This window comes from Amblyomma americanum, chromosome 8, assembly GCF_052857255.1.
Source record: "Amblyomma americanum isolate KBUSLIRL-KWMA chromosome 8, ASM5285725v1, whole genome shotgun sequence".
Classification (NCBI taxonomy): Eukaryota; Metazoa; Arthropoda; class Arachnida; order Ixodida; family Ixodidae; genus Amblyomma; species Amblyomma americanum.
Genome location: NC_135504.1, coordinates 23,054,715 through 23,077,806, shown reverse-complemented (window position 1 = coordinate 23,077,806; position 23,092 = coordinate 23,054,715). Strand labels below are relative to the sequence as shown.

The 23,092-nt window shown below is 48.3% G+C and overlaps 1 protein-coding gene across 2 annotated transcripts in view; it reads left to right on the top strand.

Moving 5' to 3' along the window:
- The window catches only part of LOC144101106 (ras-related protein Rab-37-like), a 130,919-nt gene that overhangs the window by 46,528 nt on the left and 61,299 nt on the right, over positions 1-23,092 (top strand). Inside the window, exon 2 of one of the 2 annotated variants that reach the window (XM_077634127.1) lies at positions 11,050-11,160. The exons of the other annotated variant lie outside the window; for it this stretch is intronic. Within the exon in view, the coding sequence (XP_077490253.1) occupies positions 11,050-11,160 (111 nt within the window). The remainder of the gene's footprint in view (positions 1-11,049; positions 11,161-23,092) is intronic. 2 annotated transcript variants of the gene reach the window in all.

Sequence of the window (23,092 nt, the reverse complement as noted above, 5' to 3'; positions counted from 1 at the left end):
TCTATAGATTTATGGTCATTACACTTTTAGTAGACTTTTGTCTATAGACTATGAATAGACAGAAACAAATATTAATAGTAAGGCAGTAGAGTTTATAATATGTCTATAGACTATCTATAGACTATTATTGTAAGGGCCGCAAACACCGAAGATTTTTAGAACAAGTGCCTGGGAGACTAACCAGAGATTAGTTGGTTTCACCAGCTCGAGCCGCGTCCTATATATATGCAAACAGCAGGCACATCTACATAATCCCCGCGGTTTAAGCGTACGGGCGTTGCGACCTCCGACCTTTATAGCGGAGTTTTTCGGCCAAAAGCGTAAAGTGACCGCCGAGAAGAAAACAAATAAATAAATAAATAGGAACTCATTTACGCCGCGAAATCCTCCGAGCTCGCGCGGTACACGAGCCACTCCGAGTTCGATGCGCGGTTTGCTGACCATCTAATAGAACAAAAATTAAAAAAAAAATGAGTCCGATCTGCGGCGAAAAAAGTGTGCGCTTTGCTTTCCGTCGTCCCGTATTTAATCCCGGCGCCTATAGCGCTGACCTTTGGCGTCGACGACGCTGGGAGGGAGCACTGTCGCTGCCTCTGACGTCAGTGCGGACAGTTCGAGAGCGGCTCAATTCTGCCGGGAGATTTCGCATGGCAACATTAAAGAGGAATGGGGACAGCACTGAACCCTGCGGCGTACCCCTACTACCTAGTTTGACGGTGGGGGATTCAATGTCCTGAGAATTGAGAAAAGTGGAAAACTTGAAATTCAGCATGTACGCGGACGACGTCAACCTATGGGTCACCCAGGGCAGCGACGCGAACATCGAGGAGCGCTTACAAACGGCAGCAGACACCGTAGTGTCCTATGCGGCTGAAAGGGGCCTCTCGTGCGCTCCCCAAAAATCGGAGCTCTTTATCTACAATCCGAAGGCGCTCAGGCACAAACGCCAGATAAACATCAACATAACAGTAGATGGCCAAACAGTGCCAAAAGTCGAGCAGATTAGGATCCTGGGGCTATTTCTACAAGCGGACGGGTACAATGATACAACGATAAAGAAATTGAGTGCGTACGCCACGCAAGTCATGGGTCTGTTCAGGAGAATCGCACTCAAGGGTCGAGGCCTTAAAGAACGAAGCCTCCTGAAACTAATGCAGGCTTACATCACTAGCCGCATATGCTACGCCACACCATTCCTAAACATCAGATCGGACGAGAAGCAGAAAATAGACGCACTCATCAGACGATGCGTGAAGAGGGCTCTGGGACTCCCCATCTCGACCTCTACTGAACGCCTCCTCGAAATGGGTGTGCACAATAATTGGACGGAGCTAGCGGAGGCTGTGCGCATGGCACAACTGGAAAGATTAAGCAAATCTACCACGGGCAGAACCATCCTTGGCTGGGTGGGGCTGCAGTCAGACAGGGGGACATGCCAACACGCGGACATTCCACGAGGATGCCGCGAACACATAACAGTGCCCCCGCTACCTAAAAACATGCACCCCACATACAACGGGGAGAGGAGACGGAAGAGGGCCGAGACTCTCGCAAAAAACGCGGACAAAATAGGGCCGAAAGGAGTCGCCTACGTGGACGCGGCTAGCGGAAAGTTGGGGGCGGCGGTGGCTGCGGTCGTTGACGGCCGCGGCGTACCCGTCGCCGCCGCTTCCGTTAGAAGTCGAAACATAGACACGGCCGAAGAAGTTGCAATAGCGCTCGCTTGCGTTGGCACGGAAGCCAGTACGATCATTAGCGACAGCAAAACAGCAGTCTGGAACTTTGGAAAAGGGAGGGTCTCGAAGGAGGCAGTCAAAATCTTGGAAAAGGGAAAACTCGATAGACGAGTTCGAATAATTTGGACCCCCGCGCACGAATCCGTCCCCGGCAACGAGGCGGCGCACGAGCTAGCCCGAGCACTCTACTTCCGGGCAGCCGCAGAGCCGCCTGGTTGCGAAGGGATGGACGAGAGGCTGCAGACATACAAAGAGATCATAGAGCACTATAGACTTGGTAGACGGTCCCTGCCACCACCGGACCGAGCGCTAACAAACAGGGAGGCAGTCGCATGGCGGCGCCTGCAAGCTGGGAACTTCCCGAACCCCGTCTGGCTCTACCACACGCAAGTGGAGGAAAGAGCCGACGATAAATGCGCGACATGTGGAGAGAGGGGTACTTTAGACCACATAATCTGGCAATGCCCTGGTTCCCCGGGCGCCAAGGAGAACATAAGAAGTAGAGAAGCCTGGGAACTGATGCTGCGAAGCGAGTCCCTCGCCCACCAGCAGCAAGCCATCCGCCTGGCGGCTAAAGCCGCGAAGAAACACTGTCGCTTCGCCTGTCTTTAGTCGCGGAGACCCCGGCCCCCGTTCTCCAGGCCTGCGTGCCGGGGATGGGGAGTAGGGGGTCTCCTACATCGGTGGAAAATAAAGTTCTTACTCACTCACTCACTCGAGAGCGGCTTCTGTTGCGAAGCGAACTGTTTGCGACGGTGCACGTCACTTCTTAAGAGGAATTCGTCAGTCTGTGAAAGGTCGCGTCGGCTTACAAGGTTACAAGACTGAAGCACAGTACACCATGGTCTCTTACCACGCGTCCAGCCCTTACAAAAATCGTCTATAGACAGTCTATGAACTTCTCACAGACTCTATTGCCTTCCTATAGATTTTTTTTGTCTATTCATAGTCTATATGCTGTTTATTGACAAAAGTCTAATAAAATTGTATGGCCATAAATATATAGACAGTCTATAGACTGTGTATAGGATTTGTATTGCTTATAGACTGTTCTTTAGGGTTTGTCTATAGACAGTCTATTGATTTTATAGACACAAGTCTGTGGACAGTCTATTTATTGACAAGTCTACTAAAATTGCATGACCATAAATCTATAGATGGTCTACATACTGTGTATACGATTTGTGTTGCATATAGACTGTTCTCTAGGGTTCGTATATAGGCAGTCTATGGACTTTCTAGACAGAAGTCTGTGAACAGTCTGTAGACTGTCTGAAATTTTTTTTCTAAGGGATGGTGACGTCAAGTATAGTCATTGGAGGAACGCTGACGGGTATCCACGTGGTATGTCAGTCTGGAAAGTATACGTCACTCTAAGCAGAAAGGATTAAAAAGGGAGTCAGCTGTGTTCTAGGTCAGGGTGTGCGCTAGACAACGGCTTACTCATTTAATTACTCCCACATGGGCGTATTCGTGTTTAGAGTGCATACTCTATGGGCACGGCCACGAGTGTAAGTCCCGTTTTCTTTTAAACCACTGGTGCGCCTGCACTAAGCTGAACCTGTAGTTTGCTGACCATGCTATACGTTTCATACCTGGTGACACTTTTTTACCTTTTAGAGATTTTTATTTCAAGAATCGTGAGAGAGACGTTGGTGTGGTCTGTGCAGGTGGGTTGTAAATAAAGGCTGTAACTATGCACTTGGTAGATCTCAATTAATCGAGGATTAATGGCCACTGAGCTCAGTTAATCGAGGAATAATGAACTACAAATAACTAATCAAACATTAAGTTTTAGGTAGTTTAGTTTAGTTCTTAGCCTAGTTTTAGGGCGCAAGCTTGTATTGCTAAATTGAAGGTCGTCAACACCGAAGGCGAGTCCTGTTCTTAAAATTTCTGGATCGATTTTGTGGTTCGAAATATCGAGCGTCAGAAATATGTTTTCGAGGGTCCCTTGAGTTGGCTTTGCCGCCGCCTTGCAAATTTATAAACTGGCGCCGCACGCATTTTTGATGCACCAATTATAGAGACGCATTTGTGCATTTTGTGATGTAGAAGAACTTAGCGTGATTTCGGCTACCATACTACGGACAGTGACGCGTGTTTATAAATATGCAGCGCGGGAAAGCGCCCCCCCCCCCCGCCCCCCACTTCGTCAAGAAACATTGAAAAGGATATTTTTGACGCTGATTCAAAAGATTAAAATTTTGCACTCCTTCGATACTGACGGCCCTTAAGTTCTCAACATAATCTTTCGCTCAAAAAACCAAAAACTAAGCTGTTAATTAGTCAATTTTAGGTAACTATTATTTATTAAGCTCAGTCATGTACAAAATGTCCACCTTGTTGTGAAATCCACCTGCACAGACCACACCGACGTATGTTTAACAGGTTTACAAAGAGAAATCAGGGGAGAAAAAATTCATCGTTAAAAATAGTGAATAAACAAACAAGAAAATAGGCGAAGAAAGAATGGATACAATCAAATACTAACTAACAAGCAACCAAAGAAACAATCAAAATGGTCAGTACGGCTGGAAAAGTTGCCCGAAACAACGGGGGTACGTTTAATTCTTTCGCTCACCCGTGTGTATACCTTCAAACGTTTCTCGTGCACTGGCCGTGGATGCATCTATTGGTTCTTTCGCCATTCGCAACTGAAAGAAACTTTGATCCCTCGCTCCAATTCACTTTTACGCCCGTAATTTTTTTGTTTTTTTTGCACATCGGTGTATTTATTTATCACTGTATATTTTTTGTTAATCGTCTCTTCCCCATCCCACCTTCCTTGTGTCTCTGCTGTGATTCCTCCCTCATTCTGTCTATTTATCGCTTCATTCATGTGCTCTACCTTGATCGTTCGTTGCGTCGGCCGCTTTTAACATGAGCGTGCCAGTCACGGCGGCTCAAAGTCTTTCCTCCTCTCCATCCTTCTTTGAATAACCAGCTGGCGCACTCTGGCGACTGGAATGTACTTCAGTTCCTTAACCGGCTTGCTCTGAGTATACATGGATTGAATAATAATAATAATAATAATAATAATAATAATAATAATAATAATAATAATAATAATAATAATAATAATAATAATAATAATTGGTTTGGGGGGAAAGGAAATGACGCAGTATCTGTCTCATATATCGTTGGACACCTGAACCGCGCCGTAAGGGAAGGGATAAAGGAGGGAGTGAAGGAAGAAAGGAAGAAGAGGTGCCGTAGTGGAGGGCTCCGGAATAATTTCGACCACCTGGGGATCTTTAACGTGCACTGACATTGCACAGCACACGGGCGCCTTAACGTTTTTCCTGCATAAAAACGCAGTCGCTGCGGTCGGGTTCGAACCCGGGAACTCCGGATCAGTAGTCGAGCGCCCTAACCTCTGAGCCACCGCGGCGGGTTGGATTGAAATGTGCTGGATCTCGTCTGATGAGATGACATTTTCCTCAACGTTCTTGCGCGTGAGGGTGATGTGGATGAAGTTCAGATATTGGTAATAACCTTTACAGCAGTAAAACTCAGTGGCTGGACAAGACTCGACCCTTTTTTCTAGCTCGTACTATTCGTGATTGGGCCGGAATGCCTCGTCGACTGGGCGGGTGTCCTGTATATAGCTCAATCAGCTAATAGGGCGACCCGTATCGATCTACTGATGGATTCATCTGCATTGCGTCCGCTTTGAATGCCGCAGTAAGAAGCTTTCAGACGTTTTGAGGAGCTGCGTTTGCACATGCACACAAGCGCTTCATTGCCTCTTGTTTTCGTTTTGCATAGCTAAATAACAGTGCCTCTGCCCTGGCATACATTAACTCAACCAGACGCGTCGGTTACAAATAGACCAGACCGCGCGCTCGAACTATATCTGCTATGGGTCTTGTTGCGCCTGCAATGCCATTAATTTCTGGCTTCATTTGCGACGCGAGCAGAAGCGGCCTTCGGAAAATAATCCCGGCAGGTCTCTCCATTGAGCCGCCTCAAAAGGCACGCTTGCTGTCTTTGCTGAACCCGACCGCGGCGGCTGCGTTTTTATTGAGGAAAAACGCTAAGGCGCCCGTGTGCTGTGCGATGTCAGTGCACGTTAAAGATCTTCAGGTGGTCGAAATTATCCCGGAGCCCTCCACTGCGGTACCTCTTTCTTCATTTCTTCTTTCACTCCCTCATTTCCCATTCCCTTATGGCGCGGTTCAGGTGTCCAATGATATATGAGACAGATACTGCGTCATTTCCTTTCCCCAAAAAAACAATTATTATTATTATTATGTCTTTACTGAAGGCGTCCTCTCAATCAAGGCGCAGGACCGTTTTTTTTAAGTATATAGATAAAAGAGGCTTACCGGTTTTTCGTATAGTCCTCACCTTTACCTTTTCAGGGTAGCGGCGAAACTCGTAATTATGTTGACGAGGTGTAATTAAGGTCTAAAAAAAAACTGGCGAATCTTGGTTAATTAAAACGCTCTTAGCTCCTCCTCCTCCTTCTCTTCTTTGCGTTGCCCGTTCTTAGTACTGACTCAGCTGAAACGCTAATGTAGGCGTCTCGTAGCTTCTTAAGTTCCGCCGCAAGTAGAAAATGAAAGAGAAAAAAAGAAAGGAAATAGAGACAGGAAAAGAAGGAAGAAGAAAGCGAAAGAAGGCCATCAAGGAAGTCACAGAGACAAGAAATAAAAAAAAAAGAAATCATGAAAGAAAAAGAATGAGAAGTAGAGACGAAAAAAGAAATAAATAAAGAGAGAAGAGAGAATGAATGGATATAAAGGAGGGATAGAGAGAAGAGAAGAGAAATAAAGGTGAAAATAAGGGCAACTAAAGAATGAAAGAAGAAAGGAGCGGAGGGAAAACAGTCCGGCTGTTTTCACGGATACTGCAAGAAGAGCAAAGTGTGCCGGGGCCCCAGAAGCCGAGGCACAGGGCGCAGCTGCTGAGTCTGCCGCAACGCGGGCCCGCTCCCCTCGGCTTCCTGCTTTGCAAAACGTCCGCTCCAGTCTACGTGCCGCTTCATGCATGCGTGCTCGCGCGTGTTGTGGCAGCAGCGACGGGCTAACAGCGTCGGCGCAAATCCTCGGATTGCCCGAGTTCTCCGGTCTAATTAGGCGCCAGCAGATGCCGGACCCCGGCCGCGCCAGGAATGCGGCGTGATGCCCTTTCTTTGTGGCGCGCGCTGCCGGAAGGGACCAGGCGCCGCAGCTTATATGGGGGGAGTAAACTTACACGTGTGTGCATCAGTGCCTGTAGACACACGCACACACGAGTGAGGCGCAGGAAAGGAATGCATGCTCACACAATGTTTCCTTTCCTTCCTTCTTTCGCTCTTTCTTTCCTTCTTTCTTTCCGTCTTTCCTTCCTTCGCGCAGAATAACACAGGACAGGAGGGAGAAACACGCACACACACATAGACGAGCGCAAACTTGCAACTGTATTTTCAGAAGCAGAGAGGGGGCAAGCGTACAAAATTCAGAACATCACGTGTGGGAAGAAAACAGCACGCTCATAGATACAGTAAAAATTGCTTCAAGGATAGGCACATGCAGAATCTTATCATATCTAATCGGATTTGAACAACAAAAGCAGGCTATCCATTGCGGAGAAAGGCGAGTTCTTTTTTGAGAAGGGCCATCGAAGCCTCACTCACGCAGCCTTCCGTGGGCGGATGAAATTAAGAAGTTCGCAGGCATAGCGTGGCCGCAGTTGGCAAAGGAAAGAGTTAAATGGAGAGACATGGGAGAGGCCCTTGCCCTGCAGTGGGCGCAGCCAGGTTGGTGATGATGAAGGTGATGATGATCACAGTCCGGTACATAGGGGTGTCTGTGAAACTGCGCGACTTCAAGACAGGAAGTGCGAAGTGGCAGGTGATTTCTGTAGGGCTTTCGCCACGCTACGAATATGCGCTCACTCAGACGCGATGTTTCGTTCAGGCACACACTCCGTCGATCTGCAAAGAGTGCAGGCTTTACAGCAACGTACGCCAGAGAGTCGCCTGTCGACTTGTGACGTCAGGGACGTAACGCAAGATTGACTCGACAGGAACCAAGCTTCAGTGGTCAAAATTCGGCTACGTAGTGTCATGACGTCGCAGAGCAAACGCTGATATACTTAAAAGAGGCCCGTTGACTTTATCCGTATACCACCGTCACGTGCTGCTATCGCGTTATGCTTCGGGTGGTCGGTGTAGTGACTTTGCTACGCCTTATATTTGTCTGCTGCGTCCTCTGCTATCATTTGTTCTGTGGCTGTGAAGTCCAGCTTTCTCGGGCAAAAATTTTGAAAACTGCAACATTGCGAGACACCTTTATAGAAACATTGAAGGTAATGGTCCATTATTCTGATATGTAGCAAAATCTTTTAAAGTGTTCCCATCTATCGCATCGAACAGTTAAGACTGCCATAGAAAACCAGTGGGGAACGATTTAGTAAAAACGTGAATAGAAGCAAGAATACAAGACTGCGGACGGTATTTTTTGCGGATATATTGATCATTATAGAGAAATCTTACATTATATGCAGAAAATTTTCTTCATAAACGGTTTCCCGCTCAAGAATGCCTTTGTCCAGAATTACTAGGTATGGGCTCCCGCCGACAACGGCGCGGCTGCCGCGAACTCCGCAAACGCTCCTGATAGAGCTGTATAACTTCTAACACGGAATACAAATAAGGGCCGGGCGCGGCTGGTCGCAAGTGCCGCAAACGAGGTCTCCAACCGTTGTCGAGCTCGCCAGCAGTAACGTGCAGGTGTGGGCTAATTTGAGAGAGATGCAGAACAGCGCAGTAAACGGTGAGGATAGACCTGCGCTGATTTGCACTCTTGTCCTGCCCCTTTCCACCCCCCTCCCCTCCCAACAGATTGCTTGCACACACGCGTGCGCATGCACAAACATACGTGCGTGCGTGTAACCAATGTGTACAAAATCACATTGGTGCAACATCAATGTCGTTGTGGTGCAGCAACAGCAGTGTACAAGAGACGCGTAGCAAGTAAAAGGGCTGCTAGTACATCAATCTAGTGCAGTACAACAACAACATCAACAACAACAACAACAATAATAATAATAATAATAATAATAATAATAATAATAATAATAATAATAATAATAATAATAATAATAATAATAATAGTAATAATTGGTTTTTGGGTGAAGGAAATGGCGCAGTATCTGTCTCATATATCGGCGGACACCTGAACCGCGCCGTAAAGGAAGGGATAAAGGAGGGAGTGAAAGAAGAAAGGAAGAGAGAGGTGCCGTAGTGAAGGGCTCCGGAATAATTTCGACCACCTGGGGATCATCAACGTGCACTGACATCGCACAGCACACGGGCGCCTTAGCGTTTTTCCTCCATAAAAACGCAGCCGCCGCGGTCGGGTTCGAACCCGGGAACACCGGTTCAGTAGCCGAGAGTGCAGTATACACTGAGTATAGATATTGTTTGTTTGTTTACGGGGTGTAATGTTCCAAAGCGACTCAGGCTATGAGAGACGCCGTAGTGAAGGGCTCCGGAAGTTTAGACCACCTGGGGTTCTTTACAATGCACAGGCATCGCAGAACACACGGGCCTCTTGAATTTCGCCTGCATCGAAATGCGACCGCCGCGGCCGGAATCGAACCCGCGTCTTTCAGGTCAGCAGCCGAGCACCATAACCACTGACCCACCGCGGCGACCGTGTATGTATTGTGCGTGTGAGTGTATGTGTGTGTTGTGTGTGTGAGAGAGAGAGAGACAGAATAGTGTGCAAGTCAGCGTAGTGGGCTGTCTATCCTCTCCACAGTTACTGTCCATGTGTTGGGAATAATCCCTCGTCAGGGCAGCGGAGAAGCTGCGACGCCCCTCCGGGAAATTTCGCATCAAATTCGTATCCTGTCCAGCCGAATGTCGAGGACGAATTAATGTGTTTCCACAAACCAGCGCTGCCATGGGGAATGCCGTGATGGGAGGCGGCCGCAATTCGGATGATTTTCGACCCGTTCTAAATGCCGGTGGTGTTCGCGACACAACCTTCGCTTTAAACACCTTATCGGAACTGAGAGCTCTTCTGCAGTACACCGAAAGTCCATTCGCCCCCCATCTTTTCTTTCAGACTTCTTTATTCTGATTTTTTTCTAAAAACGTAACAGAAGAAGAAGTAATGACAAGAACAAAAGCTACTAACACAGTACCTTGACAAGGTTCCTACCGCTTTTTGGAATGGGCGGCAAACAGTCTTTTTGCATTATGCCATACGTCGTTTCTTGAAAGCACAAAACGACAGGTGGGAAATGTGCAGTATGTGCAGCTTTTGTAATTTATAAAACGACAAAATGTACAAAATTTCGAACACGAAATTACTTTCAAGCCGCAAACTCACGTAGACAGTCCCGTACACTGTCTTATGCAAATAGTCTTTTCACCCTTCAGGCTTTTTCCTATTTGTTCCCCTTGCTGTCTTCCTTCGCGCAGTCATATATTTTTTTTATCATTACGCTGAGACACCATTTTATTAAGAAATCGGCGGAAGCTGGTAGAGAGGGGGAGAGAGAGAATATTATTTCGCGCTTTAACCGGCATTCCGGTGCAGACCTTCAGTTGGTTTTGTTCATGACTGTTGTTCATGAACATGTTGTTCATGTTTTGTTCATGAGACTGCTCGAGTATGCGAAGTGAGTGACTAAACTCTCGGTGGATACGTGACGCGGCAAGTCAGCCAGTCATTCCGCGAAGAACAATGGAATTTAATGCGAAATTAATTAGCTGAATTAAAGTAAGGAGTGTGACACGGAGGCTGTTACGTTACCCCCAAGGAGCACTACTATTAAATTTTATTCGTTATATTTTTTTCCTTGGGGGCTTCGAGCGGTTTCGAGCCGCACTGGAGTTGAGTTTTTCTCCCGTTCACTGCATCTGACTCCTCCCCGTTGTTTCCCGTCCTTGCCTTACTTTACCCTTCCCTTACGGCGCGGTTCAGGTGTCCAACGATATATGAGACAGATACTGCGCCATTTCCTTTCCACAAAAACCAATTATTATTATTATTATTATTATTATTTATTGCAGGTGCGTTGTGCAACTATCTCTTTATTATGGACATAACACGCGTCCAACATGTTCGTATATTATTGTGTGAATAGCCTATTTTTGTATCGTACCTCTTCCCCCCCCCCCCCCCTCTATCCTCTCTTCCTGTCCTGTCACCTCTTTCATTTCATTTCTTCATTCTTCCTGCCATCCTTGATTTCTGCCGCCCCAGCTCAGGCGCCTCCGTAGTGATGGCAGATCCCGAGGCTAGCAGAAATGTTTTCCTTCCTTTTATACTATTATTTTTAATAAACCACTTACTACTACTACTTGCAGGTGATGCTGGTGGGTGACTCCGGCGTGGGCAAGACGTGTCTCCTGATCCGCTACAAGGATGGTTCTTTCCTCAGCGGAGCGTACATCTCGACCGTCGGCATGGACTTCAGGGTCAGCCATCTTGCAGGAGAAAATCTCGGGGTGTTCTTATCTGAAAAAAAAAAAAGTGGATCCGGCGCGTAGCGTCATAACAGCGTCACGTGCTGACATGAGCTCTTTTGTGTCGTTCACTCACGCTGCTGGTACAAAAAGAACACAAAAGTATCGATTTAGATAAAGACAAGCCGTATTGCGCACTGCAGCTGTTGCCCAGTATATGGGCACTATATTCATTCTCACATTTGGCGGGCCGCAGGACGCTCCTGCGTGGCAACTATATATTCTGGCAGTGGCAGACACATATTGTTTTTAGGGTCGGAATTAAAAGCTTAAACTAAAAGCGGCCCAAAAATTACTGCGCAAAAGGGGGAATGAGGTTTAAGGGGAGAAGGCAAGGAGGGGTTCATGTTTTGTCCCATTCTGTACCCTTGTCCCCAGAACACTAAACTAGAGTGCGCTAGCGTAAACTTCGCCTGCCCTGCCACGCTTACGGGCGGGGTTATGGTCAGATTTTTCGGACAAACAAATTATCACGCTCATGTGACCGCGACGGGATGATTCCGCCTGCGTATATGCGACCGCCAAGCTGTTAGCTGCACAGCCACGATTGTCTGGATAGGCGCGCCTCGCGATTGACATCACACGAGTAGGGTCTGTATGCCTCTAAATTATGGAACCATGTAAATGGTGTAGCGAAGGCTCGGTTTTGGCCTACCGGTGTCTCTAGAATGGGTCCCCAAATTCGCGAATAACGACATTACGCCAAATCCACGGGAAAAGATGAACGCGTCGGATTACGTGTCTATAAGGAAGGTAGAGATTTAGACGCACCAGCTTAATTTAATCCACCCGCGTTCTCACGAACGAACATTTCAATCTCAGTACACGCGGGTTTCCGCAGTTCGCCTTCACGGCAATGCAACCGCTGGCGTCGCACCGGCGAGTAGCTGCGCAAATTGCGTGCCTTTTGTGTTGTTTTAACTCAGCGATGGCGACCTAGCCAACCAGTTTTAAAAATTAATACCTACTACAAGCAGATATGTAGTAGGCTTTTGATATTTCGCCTCTCCTAGCAATACTGCGAAAAGAGCCTGTCCCGACTCCCAAGCATGTCTCCGAAGGTTTCGCGGGTAGGCTTTCTTACATGCACGCTTGCGTTGCGGCGAAGTGTGCTTTGGCGCTGAGGTTGAGGCCTCTGTAATTGGCATGGTTTCGATGGGTGGCTCTTGTACACGAGGATATATGGAAGAACGGTTGCACCGAAGTACTACGTGAGCCATGTGAGAACTGTTCATTTTTATTTATTTATTTGCGAACATACCGTGAGCCTGAATGTGACGCTTTAGACAGGAGGAGGCTTACGAGGCATACATAAGATTCAAGAAAAACATATATTTTCCAGCTAGTATCGACACAGTAGCATTGCGTCACAGCTGGTCAGCTCGTTGTAGCTCAGCGTTGCAAGAAAGGGCGTAGGTTCGGTGTGAGACAGTCCCAGTATGCCGGAGTGTCCCAAGAAACCTGCTTGGCGTTGCGTGCAAGAAAAATATGTGTTGCCGGCAGCGTCCGGTCTTGAAAACCGGTTAATGATATGTCTACGCCAGTTCGCGGGCAGACCAGGCAGCTGCGTCGGAGAGGCCATTACAAGAGTTCCACCGAGACCTGGCAGGCGCTGAAAAATGATGCTCCTTTCTTCAGAATTGCGTTGGCAAATTTGCCTCACCTCTGACGTCCGTTCTTCGCGGCTATTATGGAGTAGAAACTTTGTAAACCGTGCCGTGTGCATTTTAGGCTGCTTCCCGCAAACCTACTTTTGGCCACTGGGCTGTTTCCTGGTTTTGATGGAGGCTGGAGCATGGTGCATGCGGAATGAGGTTTTAAAACGGCGTCAAGGACGTTTTCGGCATCAAAGATGATAAAAATAAAGAACACCTGGAAAGTGTGCGCACAGGAGTGGTTGGAGCAGTGCCAACCTGGAAACAGCTCGGCTGCGACGATGTTTGCGCTCAATGATAGTATGTGCCATTGTGTGAGGTCAACAACAACAACAACAACCAGAACGACTGCGTTGTCGTTGATGCGTTTGTTTTTTTTTTCGCCTTCGTTCTCTTCGCTAGCGTCACTTGATCTATATCAGAAAAGAAGTGACTTTTTCATACCCAACAATTGTAGACAAAACCATTTTTGAACGAAAAAAGCTTTTCAGCGCGATAGTTTTCATATATTGCAAGATCTCACTATAACAATAAGTATATCCGCAGATCTCCCGTCGGCGGGCCTGCATTTGCACTTTGTTTTTGCTATGAATGGTTTTGCTATCACCAAAAGCGTTCCCCATCTGTTTTCTATGCCAGTCCTAACAATTCGACGCGAGCGATTGAAACACTATAAAAGAACGTTTGGCTAAATTCGAAAGTATGCACCACTACCTTCAATACTTCAATAACAGTACCTTACAATTTTTCAATATTCAAGATTTTTATCCAAGAATGTTGGTAATGCAGGGGGGTACGTATTTCAAGGCACCGATGTCCAAGTGAATGCTCCGGAGTCTGAAATGAATCATATTGAGCGGTTTCCATTGTCATAAATGTACAATTTGTGGAAGGCTTCGGGGAAAAAGTCGCTCACTGGCCATTCGAATAAGAGCAGCGACGGAACACATCATTAGTTCAGGAGCACCAGCCGAAACGACAGAAAACACGCAACAGCCAAAAGCTTTAACCATCAAACAAAATAAGACCAGAGAAAAAAAATATATGCGGGTAGCAGCTGCGAAGCTAAGCCTTAGTGTTAACAAATCAAGAGTGCTAAAAGACGGATGCCGGATATAATATGTGCGGATCTTTCCAATCTATATGGGCACGTAGCCGTCGCATCCAGCCTACACGTACGCGGGGCTTTACAGAGGCGAGCCAAGACGGAAGCGAGCGATTCCCTATTCGGCGCCGTCTTCCCGCAAATGGACTGGAAAGTATCCCCCCGGCCCAATATCTCTTCCGTGCGCATCTTCGACTCGGCCCCCAAAAAGTCACGGGGGCCGGGCCGCGCTGTTTGCTCGGTTTGCCCGGCGTCATACATCTTGGCCCCTCTCCCTTTTTTGTCCTCGCCTTTCCCCCCCCTACTTCGCGTTGCCGTGTTAAGTTCCTTCTTTTCTGTGTTGCGCGCTTCTGTTTCCCTCCGCTGATGGCGCCTCGTTCTTCTTACGTTCCGGTGAGCCCAAGCGTGACGGATGGTCTCCGTAGCTGGACCCGGGGGCGGGAACCGGCCACTGTGCAGCGAGCGATGGAGCCCGGTGGCGTCTAGCCGATTAGATGGGCTCCACCGCTGTCAGGTTCACTCGTTGGGTGCGGCGTCAATGTGGGTGCACTTCGGGAATCGATATCGGTGGAAGAAGACACCCAGTCGACATTGACACGTGCGTGCGTGCGTGTTTGTGTTATGGATTTGATTCTATCATGTTGCGTTACGGCATGCCCGCGAGATGGGGCGGAAGGGAGCAGCTCGAGTTACGTCTCCCGTCGTGGCCTTCACCTCGTCCTATTGTTTAGGTAGAGGGATGGAAAAATAAACGCCGTTGGAAAAAAGAATGACGGCATGACGTTGCGGCTCCTATAGCCAGGAGCCTTGTTCACAATCAGTTGTGAAGAAGGTTCCCTTGTAGGAGCCGAAACGTCAGTGTGGGAGCTTTGTTCACAATTAGTTGGGAACAAGACTCCCGTGTGGGAGCCGAAACGTCAGTGTGGAAGCTTTGTTCACAATCAATTGTGAACAAGACTCTGGTTTGGGAGCCGAAACGCCAGTGTGGAAGCTTTGTTCACAATCAGTTGTGAACAAGACTCCCGTTTGGGAGCCGAAACGTCGGTGTGAAATCTTTGATTCGCAATCAGTTGTGAACAAGACTCCTGTGGGGGAGCCGAAACGTCGGTGTTAAATCTTTGATTCGCACTCAGTTGTGAACAAGACTCCCGTGTGGGAGTCGAAACGTCAGTGTGGAAGCTTTGTTCACTTAAGGCAGAAAGCTGGGTTAGCTGGTGTTTAGTTTGGGAAGACATAGTAGTAGCGATAAAAACAGGGGCGAAAAAATAGAAGACAATACAAGCGCTTCTGTTGCCTTCTTCGTTCTTTTCGTCCCTGTTTTTAGCGCTACTATACTATGTCTTCTCAGCCTTGTTCACTATCAGTTGTGAAACAAAACCACAAGGCTCAGGTGTGGGAGCCGAAACGTCAGCTTGGGAGCTTTGTTCACAATCATTTCTAAACAAGGCTCAGGTGTGGGAGCCGAAACGTCAGCTTGGGAGCTTTGTTCACAATCAGTTCTAAACAAGGCTCCCGTGTGGGAGCCGAAACGTCACTGCAGGAGCTGAAACGTTATGCATGTTTCTTCTGTTCGGTGCCGTTTATTTTTTCGGGATGTACCATCCCCGACGGGCGGGCCTCCGTCAAACTGTACACGGTTGGTCAGAACCACCCAGGCTCCTAGGTCTGCTTTTGTACAGTATCATCAGGCTCTTACGCACACTATGAAGCTATACCGGGGGTGTCGTAAAGCCTGCTGCACGGCTCGAAAGCAGACGCTGCGGCCTGGGAACTTTTTGACCAAACCTGTACGTCGCGAAAATAGCGAGAGTGGTGCGACAGCGGTATTGCGGTGGGTAGTTGAAGCCCATTTGCGGTACACCTATCGCGCTGCTTTAGAACAGGCTCTAAATAGACACCGGAAGCAGTTAAGAGCGCATACATAGTCAATCTCAGCTGGCGCCATGTTGCTTCTGGTCCATTTGCTCTGCTTACAAGCAGACGATAAACAGAGGTGAAAACAGGGCGCACTTAAAAAAAAAGAACAAATGGCTCAAACATAGTAATATATGATCGTGCCCCGTTATTATGGCGTCTCCATTTTTTTTTTGATGCGACATTAGAGTTCTCGTCACACCAAAACCCCGCCTATGTCCGGTGTCAGGAAATTCGCTGATTGGTCGAGAGGGGTCACGTGACTCTTGCGATGTCATCCCAACTTGCCCACCGGATTGTCAGCAACCTAGCTTCTAAATAGGAACCTTTATAGCATTACAGTTTACTTCAGGAGCAACCCGGAGCCGTCCGCGGAGTCACAAAATTCGCTGATTGGCCGAGATAGGTATGACGTCACAAGGTCATGTGACCCCGAAGGAACCAACCACTGGCCAGTAACACACAGAATTTGCAACAGAGGCTGCAACAAATATGGAATCTAATGCTATCGCATTCCACTCTTACGGGGACTTGAACGTCCCCCCCCCCCCCCCCCCCTCCCCCGATACCTTTTTTGTTCACAGTCCCAAGTATAGCTCACGGTCATTTACAGGTTGTGTGGAGAGCATTAATGCGAGTCTTTGCATTCCCAAGTACACAGGACGAAGTCGGCGTTTTTTTAGTTCTGTCTAGGCGTGGGCGATGCAATTCACTCAATAGGGTGTTCATCGGCGAGAAGGCACGTATAAAGACACGCCGAAATGCACCGAGCGAATTAAGTCACGTAGAAGCGGGACGGCGGCAACGCGTGACGTCACGCACGGGAACCGTGTCTGCCTTGTCAAAGTTTGACAAGTGACGGATGACAGTGCACAGCCCGGGGCCTGGGCTTGTTCGAAATAAGACTGATCGATGGTCCCCACTGACCGCGAATTCGAGCGCGAGAGAGAAATTAGCGACACCCGTTTCACTCTCTCCCCGTTCGCGTGCTAGACTCGGTCATTCTCCGCGCATGCGCTGTAGCGTCTGGGCAGGGGACGTTTGTGCAGGTATAGCAGGTGCTTTCCTGCAGCTGTTCGCGGGCCGCCGGCTGTGCCCGGGCTATTCGCATCGAACGCGCCGCCTCAGTCTGTTCTGATGAACTCCGCATGCAGCGGTGGGACGGAGTTAACCACAGTCTGCGCCTCACTAATTGACGGAGTCCAAGCAGGAACTATCGACTGCTGACAGCAGTTGGCAGGCACTCCGAAGTTGTGAGCACCAGCTTACCGATATCCTTCGGAAGAGAAATATCTGTTTGTATTTCTAAATTGTTATTTCAAACCCAACCGGACGGACTACCTTCGAATATGTTCTCGTTGAAATTTCTGTTGGCTGTGCTCATCTGTCGGTGCGGAACATGTAGGGGAAGGACAAAAGCGCTTGAAATTAAATTGGGGAAGAGCCCTGTGGGCTACACCACAAAAGAACCTGCAGAAACGATGAAAGATAAAAAGAGATTGACGCGGATTAAGGATTAAAAACGAGTTAATGATGTCCGACTTCAAATCAAGAAGTGGGCATGAGCAGGGCAGATGTACTACAAAGGGCTGATAACCGATGGTCCCTGAGCAGATTCCAAGGGAGGACAAGGGTAGCAGCGGATGGCAGATGGTCAGGTGGGCGAATGAGACTGGGAAATTTGCGAGTATAAGGTGGCCGCAGTTTGGTTTGGTTTGGTTTGGTGTGGTTTATGGGGGTTTAACGTCCCAAAGCGACTCAGGCTATGGAGGGATGCCGTAGTGAAGAGCTCCGGAAATTTGGACCACCTGGGGTTCTTTAACGTGCACTGACATCGCACAGCGCACGGGTTGGTGGCCGCAGTTGGCACAGGCCAGGATTTAGTTGACACCATTGGTAGAAGGCACCCTCGTCGTGCAGTAGACGGGATCCGTCTGATCATCATCATCATCATCATCATAGTGGTGGTTGTGTGTCTCGTTGTAATATGGCAGTCGTGGAAAAGTTACAACAAGATGTGAGTGCCCGTTAACGAGCGCTGATAGTTGATTCACTGATTTGGAGGCTATGATACAGTTTCCGGAGGGCCGGCATATTTTAGCCAGTCGAAGTCAAGGCGCGTCTGAATACGTTACTTGGAGTAACACGGACAATTGAGCGAGTTGGTACATCATTTTAAAACTTTCGAAAGCGCTGCTACCGGGGACACCAAGAGAAAGAAGACGAAGGACAAGCGCTACTATCAACTGAAGTTTATTGGAAAAAACACACAAGGTTAAGTAGCTCACACAAGGCAGCCAGCAGCGCATGCGCCTACCCCCAGAATGACAAAACGAATCACTGTGTTGAATTAAGATACCGAATTTCACAATCATGGATGACAACAGATGGTGTTCTGACGCACATGTCGGAGTTTTTGTGAATCTGAAATGCCTCAGATGATTCCCTTGTTAGCTGATTGGAATGCCTATACAGAATTTTTGTACTATTGAACAGAGGTTCCAACAGGTTAGAATTGTCAAGTTCGCTGTCTCTGTAATGCAGGGCCAAATATAGGATGGAGCCACCTTAAAGATGAATTACGTTGGCGTAGCCGTGTGTTTATGCATTTACCAGTTTGGCCTATATAACTCTTTCCGCAGTTCAGTTGATAGTAGCGCTTGTCCTTCGTTTTCTTTCTCTTGGTGTCCCCCGTAGCAGCCGCTTTCGAAAGTTAAAAAAAAATACGTTACTTGTATTGGCATTTAATTTGCTGTCACTCTCCGCACTTGTTTTTACACGAAACGCACATAACCTGAAAAACGGGCTGCAACCGTCGCCTGTAATGATCTTGACATGGAAAAAAAGTTAGGGGGGGGGGGGGGGGGGGGGGGGCTTTACGAAATGTTATTTCAGCCGTCAGAACGAATTTTGAAAGCTAAAGAGATTCCACCGCTGACTATCTTCGCGACATGTAATGCGCGAATGAGATTTGGTTCTCAGTATAGGATAAGGCGCAGTGATCACGAAGGGACAATAGTAACAACAGCGGTAATGAGAATAATAGCAACAGCAATACGGGCAACAACAACAACAACAAAAAGCTGAGAAACGCTTCAGTGTCATGATCATAGGTGGGAAACTAATTTATTTTTTGCGACAGTGAATTAGAGTTGATCGATTTCTTCGCCACAAGTGTCTATCGAACTCTGGCTGATACAAGTGGAACGCAAGAATACGCAAAAATTTCGTCATCACCTTCATGTATAATGCCCACCTTTGCCGAAACTGGCGCTCCAGTTTCGTCGAAAATGACTGAACTGATTAATAATTACGCTAGCGAGTAATTAGGGCTGATCAGCCTACATTAAGGATTACCACACAGTGTTAGTTATGACACAGGGTTACAGCTGGCAGTGCAGTGTCGCATTTCTTTATTGCAGTCATGGAAGCTAACGTAAGCGGTCATTTGTGTCACTAACTGGTCCACACGATTTTCGCCATTTGTTCAATCTTTCCCTTTAATTTCTTTTTTTCTTGCCCTGTTTTATTACATTTCTCGCGATAAGAGAAAGTGGTCTGTTCACGAGTCGCGACCACGGAAGGCGTAAATGCCGGGTAATGAGTTTCCTCGACGCAGTGGGCACGTGATGGCCGTTCATTGTGTTAATAAATTATTCTCTGAGAGGGGGTGATCTATGACGCCGTTCAGGGCGAGAAGTGATAACGGTAATCTCATTACTGAAACGTCGCTCGTGCCACGCCTGTGTGCTCTGGAGGCACATCAGTCAAGCGCTTACTTGTCGCAGAGGATCTCTAGAATGAATGCGACGCTTAACCGTCTGCCTCGCGTAAACAGCGGGACACGTAAATTAGCCGGTTATTATCTGCTTGTGCAGGTTCAGTGTTTTACTGCTTGCAGTCTAGTCAAACGGCGAGCTCTCAATACGAGAGATATTTGACGCATTGTGATTTTCTTCGCTGGGAGGAGATGCTATTTCAAGTGTGATGTTGGCAAACATGTCGCCAACGATACAAGCATTATATGCAGACGTATGCAAACAAGTTAGTCCCCTTCCCAGGTCGAGTGCTGTGCGATGTCAGTGCATGTTGAAGGGCAACTCTGGCGTTTTTTGCACCACCGCGGATTTTACTTAAACTTTAGGGTATGTTCTCTGCAGTTTTCTGGTGATTTGTGCCAAATTTCGCAACCGAGGGACGTATCGTCGCAGCTCAAATAGTTGACCTTTGACATTGGGTGACCGTTGGGTTGACCTTTGACCTTAAGAATACCCGATGGGTTGATGCGAAGCCACGTGATGACATCCGATGGGTGTGTCGTAAGACCATGTGATACCACGTCATAGCCACGTGGTCGTGTGGATATATATACAGAACGGTCGTCGCGAGCGTGTAACGGAGCTGCCATGGACGAGCCTCGGACGCTTAGCAAGCGTGCTGGCTTTTTGCCGAATTTCAGGGTTTTCCAAGTTACGCAATTTTCAATTTTTTAAGATAAACCCGGAATCAAAACTTTCCTGCTGGCTTAGACCCGAGTAAATACAGTATTTGCTATCTTCTCTGCTGATTGTTCTGTCTGTTAAAATTAATTTTTGATCTTAATTTCAGCATAGACCCTAATCAATGTTAGTTTGTTTCGTAATGCGTGCTTCCCTGCGTTTATCACTTATCACTACACCATTCGCTCCGCTGTCCTTGTACCTTCGCGGTTCTCTTATCTCTGTGTTGCAGTCAAAACGTTCTTACCGCGCGTGTATAGTTTCGCTTTGTCCGTAATTAAACGAATTCCTCTCAACCAGGACGTTATCTTCTTTCCAGGCCGCTCGACCGTATCCGTTTCAGGCGCACACGTGTGGAAGGACGCTGTTCTGGTCCGCTTTGTCGAATATCGGGGTTTTCTTTTTACGCCCGCTTCATCGGCGCCGGAAGTAATTCGAGATTAAATTTGTCAAGGGGGCGACGCCTGGGGGCGGCTGCTGGGCTGCCGAGCGTAGTTAACAGTCCTCCTTTCTGCCGCATTCAATTACCGTCGCTTCCGACGACGGCTGCATGCGACGAACCAGCCAGACAAGCGCCGTGGCGACGTCGAGCGCGGTGCGATGCGATTAAACGGGCCGTAAAACACGTCGTCTTCGAGCGAAGTTTGAACGTGCTATTTTTGTTATTGACGGGTGAGGGGGGGGGGGGGGGAGCCACGATTGGAGATAAGTGGCAACGAGTTCCATTCAAACGGGCGCGAGCAAGGTGTATGTACAGGCGAGGACAAAAGTCTCTGGACCACGTGTTCCTCAAACGAAGCCGATAGCTTTACTATTAGCCGGCGTCTGGAGGCCACATTTGTGGAGATGAAAGAGCAAAATTTTGACTTTCACCTCCAAAAGTGTGTTCTCCAGCCGCAGGCTAATAGCAGAGCTATCGGCTTCGTTTGAGGAACACGCGGTCCAGAGACTTTTGTCCCCGACTGTACGGTGTTCACTGCAGGATAGTCTTCCTCGCGAGAGAGACGTACTAGAGAACTTTTTAATGAACAAGCCGAGATTTTAAACCGCGCGTGTTTAACCCGTCCGACACCATACTTCGCGAGGGTGCTAGTATCCGAGGAAAGACGGTGCAAGGAGAAAAGAAGAAGAAGAGAAAACAAGAATAATGTCGACGATGATTACATCCTAGCGGCGCAAGCACAGCTTCGCGAGAGAGCGCCATGGCCAACGTGTTTTGGATCTGCGTGAGGCCAAGTCAAAGACCCATTTCTGCCAAACGTTTCGCCCCAGAGAAGCCGAACACTGGGCCTCGGGAAAGCTTGTAGCCACTGTAGAAAATCCTTGGGTGCCCAGCAGCACTGGGGATCGAACCGCGTACCTCCCCTTCATACGAGTCGCATGCTCGAATCTGTGTAGGCTACCGCAACGGTGCAGAAAATAATGCGTAAAATCACTGATGGGCATACTCCACCTTTAGGTTATGACGCGATAGCGTTAATGGTGTAATGCCCATATAAATGAAATTACGGTCGTTCCCTACTTTACATTCATTGGTTCTTGAGACTCATCATACCCCGCCTGGCGTAGTGGTGCAGCGGTTAAGCGATGCGCCACTTCCCCTGCTGGTGGCAGGTGCTGCCACCTGTGGGGCTTGTGAGACCCAAGTTGCCCTTCCCAAGCAATCTCTCGTGACCAGCCATTGCCTTAACTGCCACCTGCCACTGTGGGCAGTTCGCTCACAATCCGGCGGGCACGTTGTGATGACGTCACAAGTCACGTGACCAGGGTGGTCCACCTGCCACCTAAGTTGCCTCGCTGGGAATTTTTCGTGGGTTTTTGCACGCACGTCCAACGATGTCCACAGCGACACCGGCTTCTCTGGGACACGGGGCCCTTAACGCTATCGCGTTAAATATTCAGGGCACGATCAGACATCCGATGCGACACTTGGATTACCCTTGATTTAGCCTCGAGTTTTTTTTTTGCTTTTTTTTTTTGCACGGAGCTTGGATAAACGCTCTTTCTGGCCTCTGCCACCGGGCGCTGATCATACGAGAGGTGTCTAAAGGTGGTGTTGCCTGAACGCCGCCTAAGCTCACTCTCAGTATAGCTAACGTTCAGCCTACAGCACCCAGACACACAAACTCATCGATATTTAAGGTATAGCTTGGTTCTCTGTCTTAACGGCTCTGGCTGAGCAGCGGCGTTCAGCTGATGTTGTGTAAACACACACCTATACCGACTCGCATTGTAGATAACTTTCATGCCACCCCACCGAGGAACCTAGACGCGCTGCCTATAGGACTCTAAGCGGAGATAGGCGCTCTGTACAGGTATCGTGCCTCAGCGCATTTTAGCCGCCACCGGCGGACTCCTAGGGCCGCGCGCGAGAAGCCGCAGTAATGCGTGCGTGGGCGCAGGCCTTTCGTTTTCTCGTTCATGGTATGTATAGCACGCTCGCTCATTGGCGCAGCGCGCACAACAGCGGTGCAGCGGACATACGGAGCCGCTCGTCGAAAGGCGCCTCTCCGGTTACAAATCGATGCTGAGGGCCTAAGTTTAGACGCACGTGCTTCTGTTCACCCGAGAACCGGGCCGCGTGGGACTGCCTGCCTGTACCCCCTTTTTTCTCATCGTACAGCGCTGCACGGAACTAAGGCGGCTGTTCTCTTTCTTCTAGCCGTCGTTCTCCTCTGCCCTCTTTCTTCTTCTCTTCGTGTTTTCGTTGC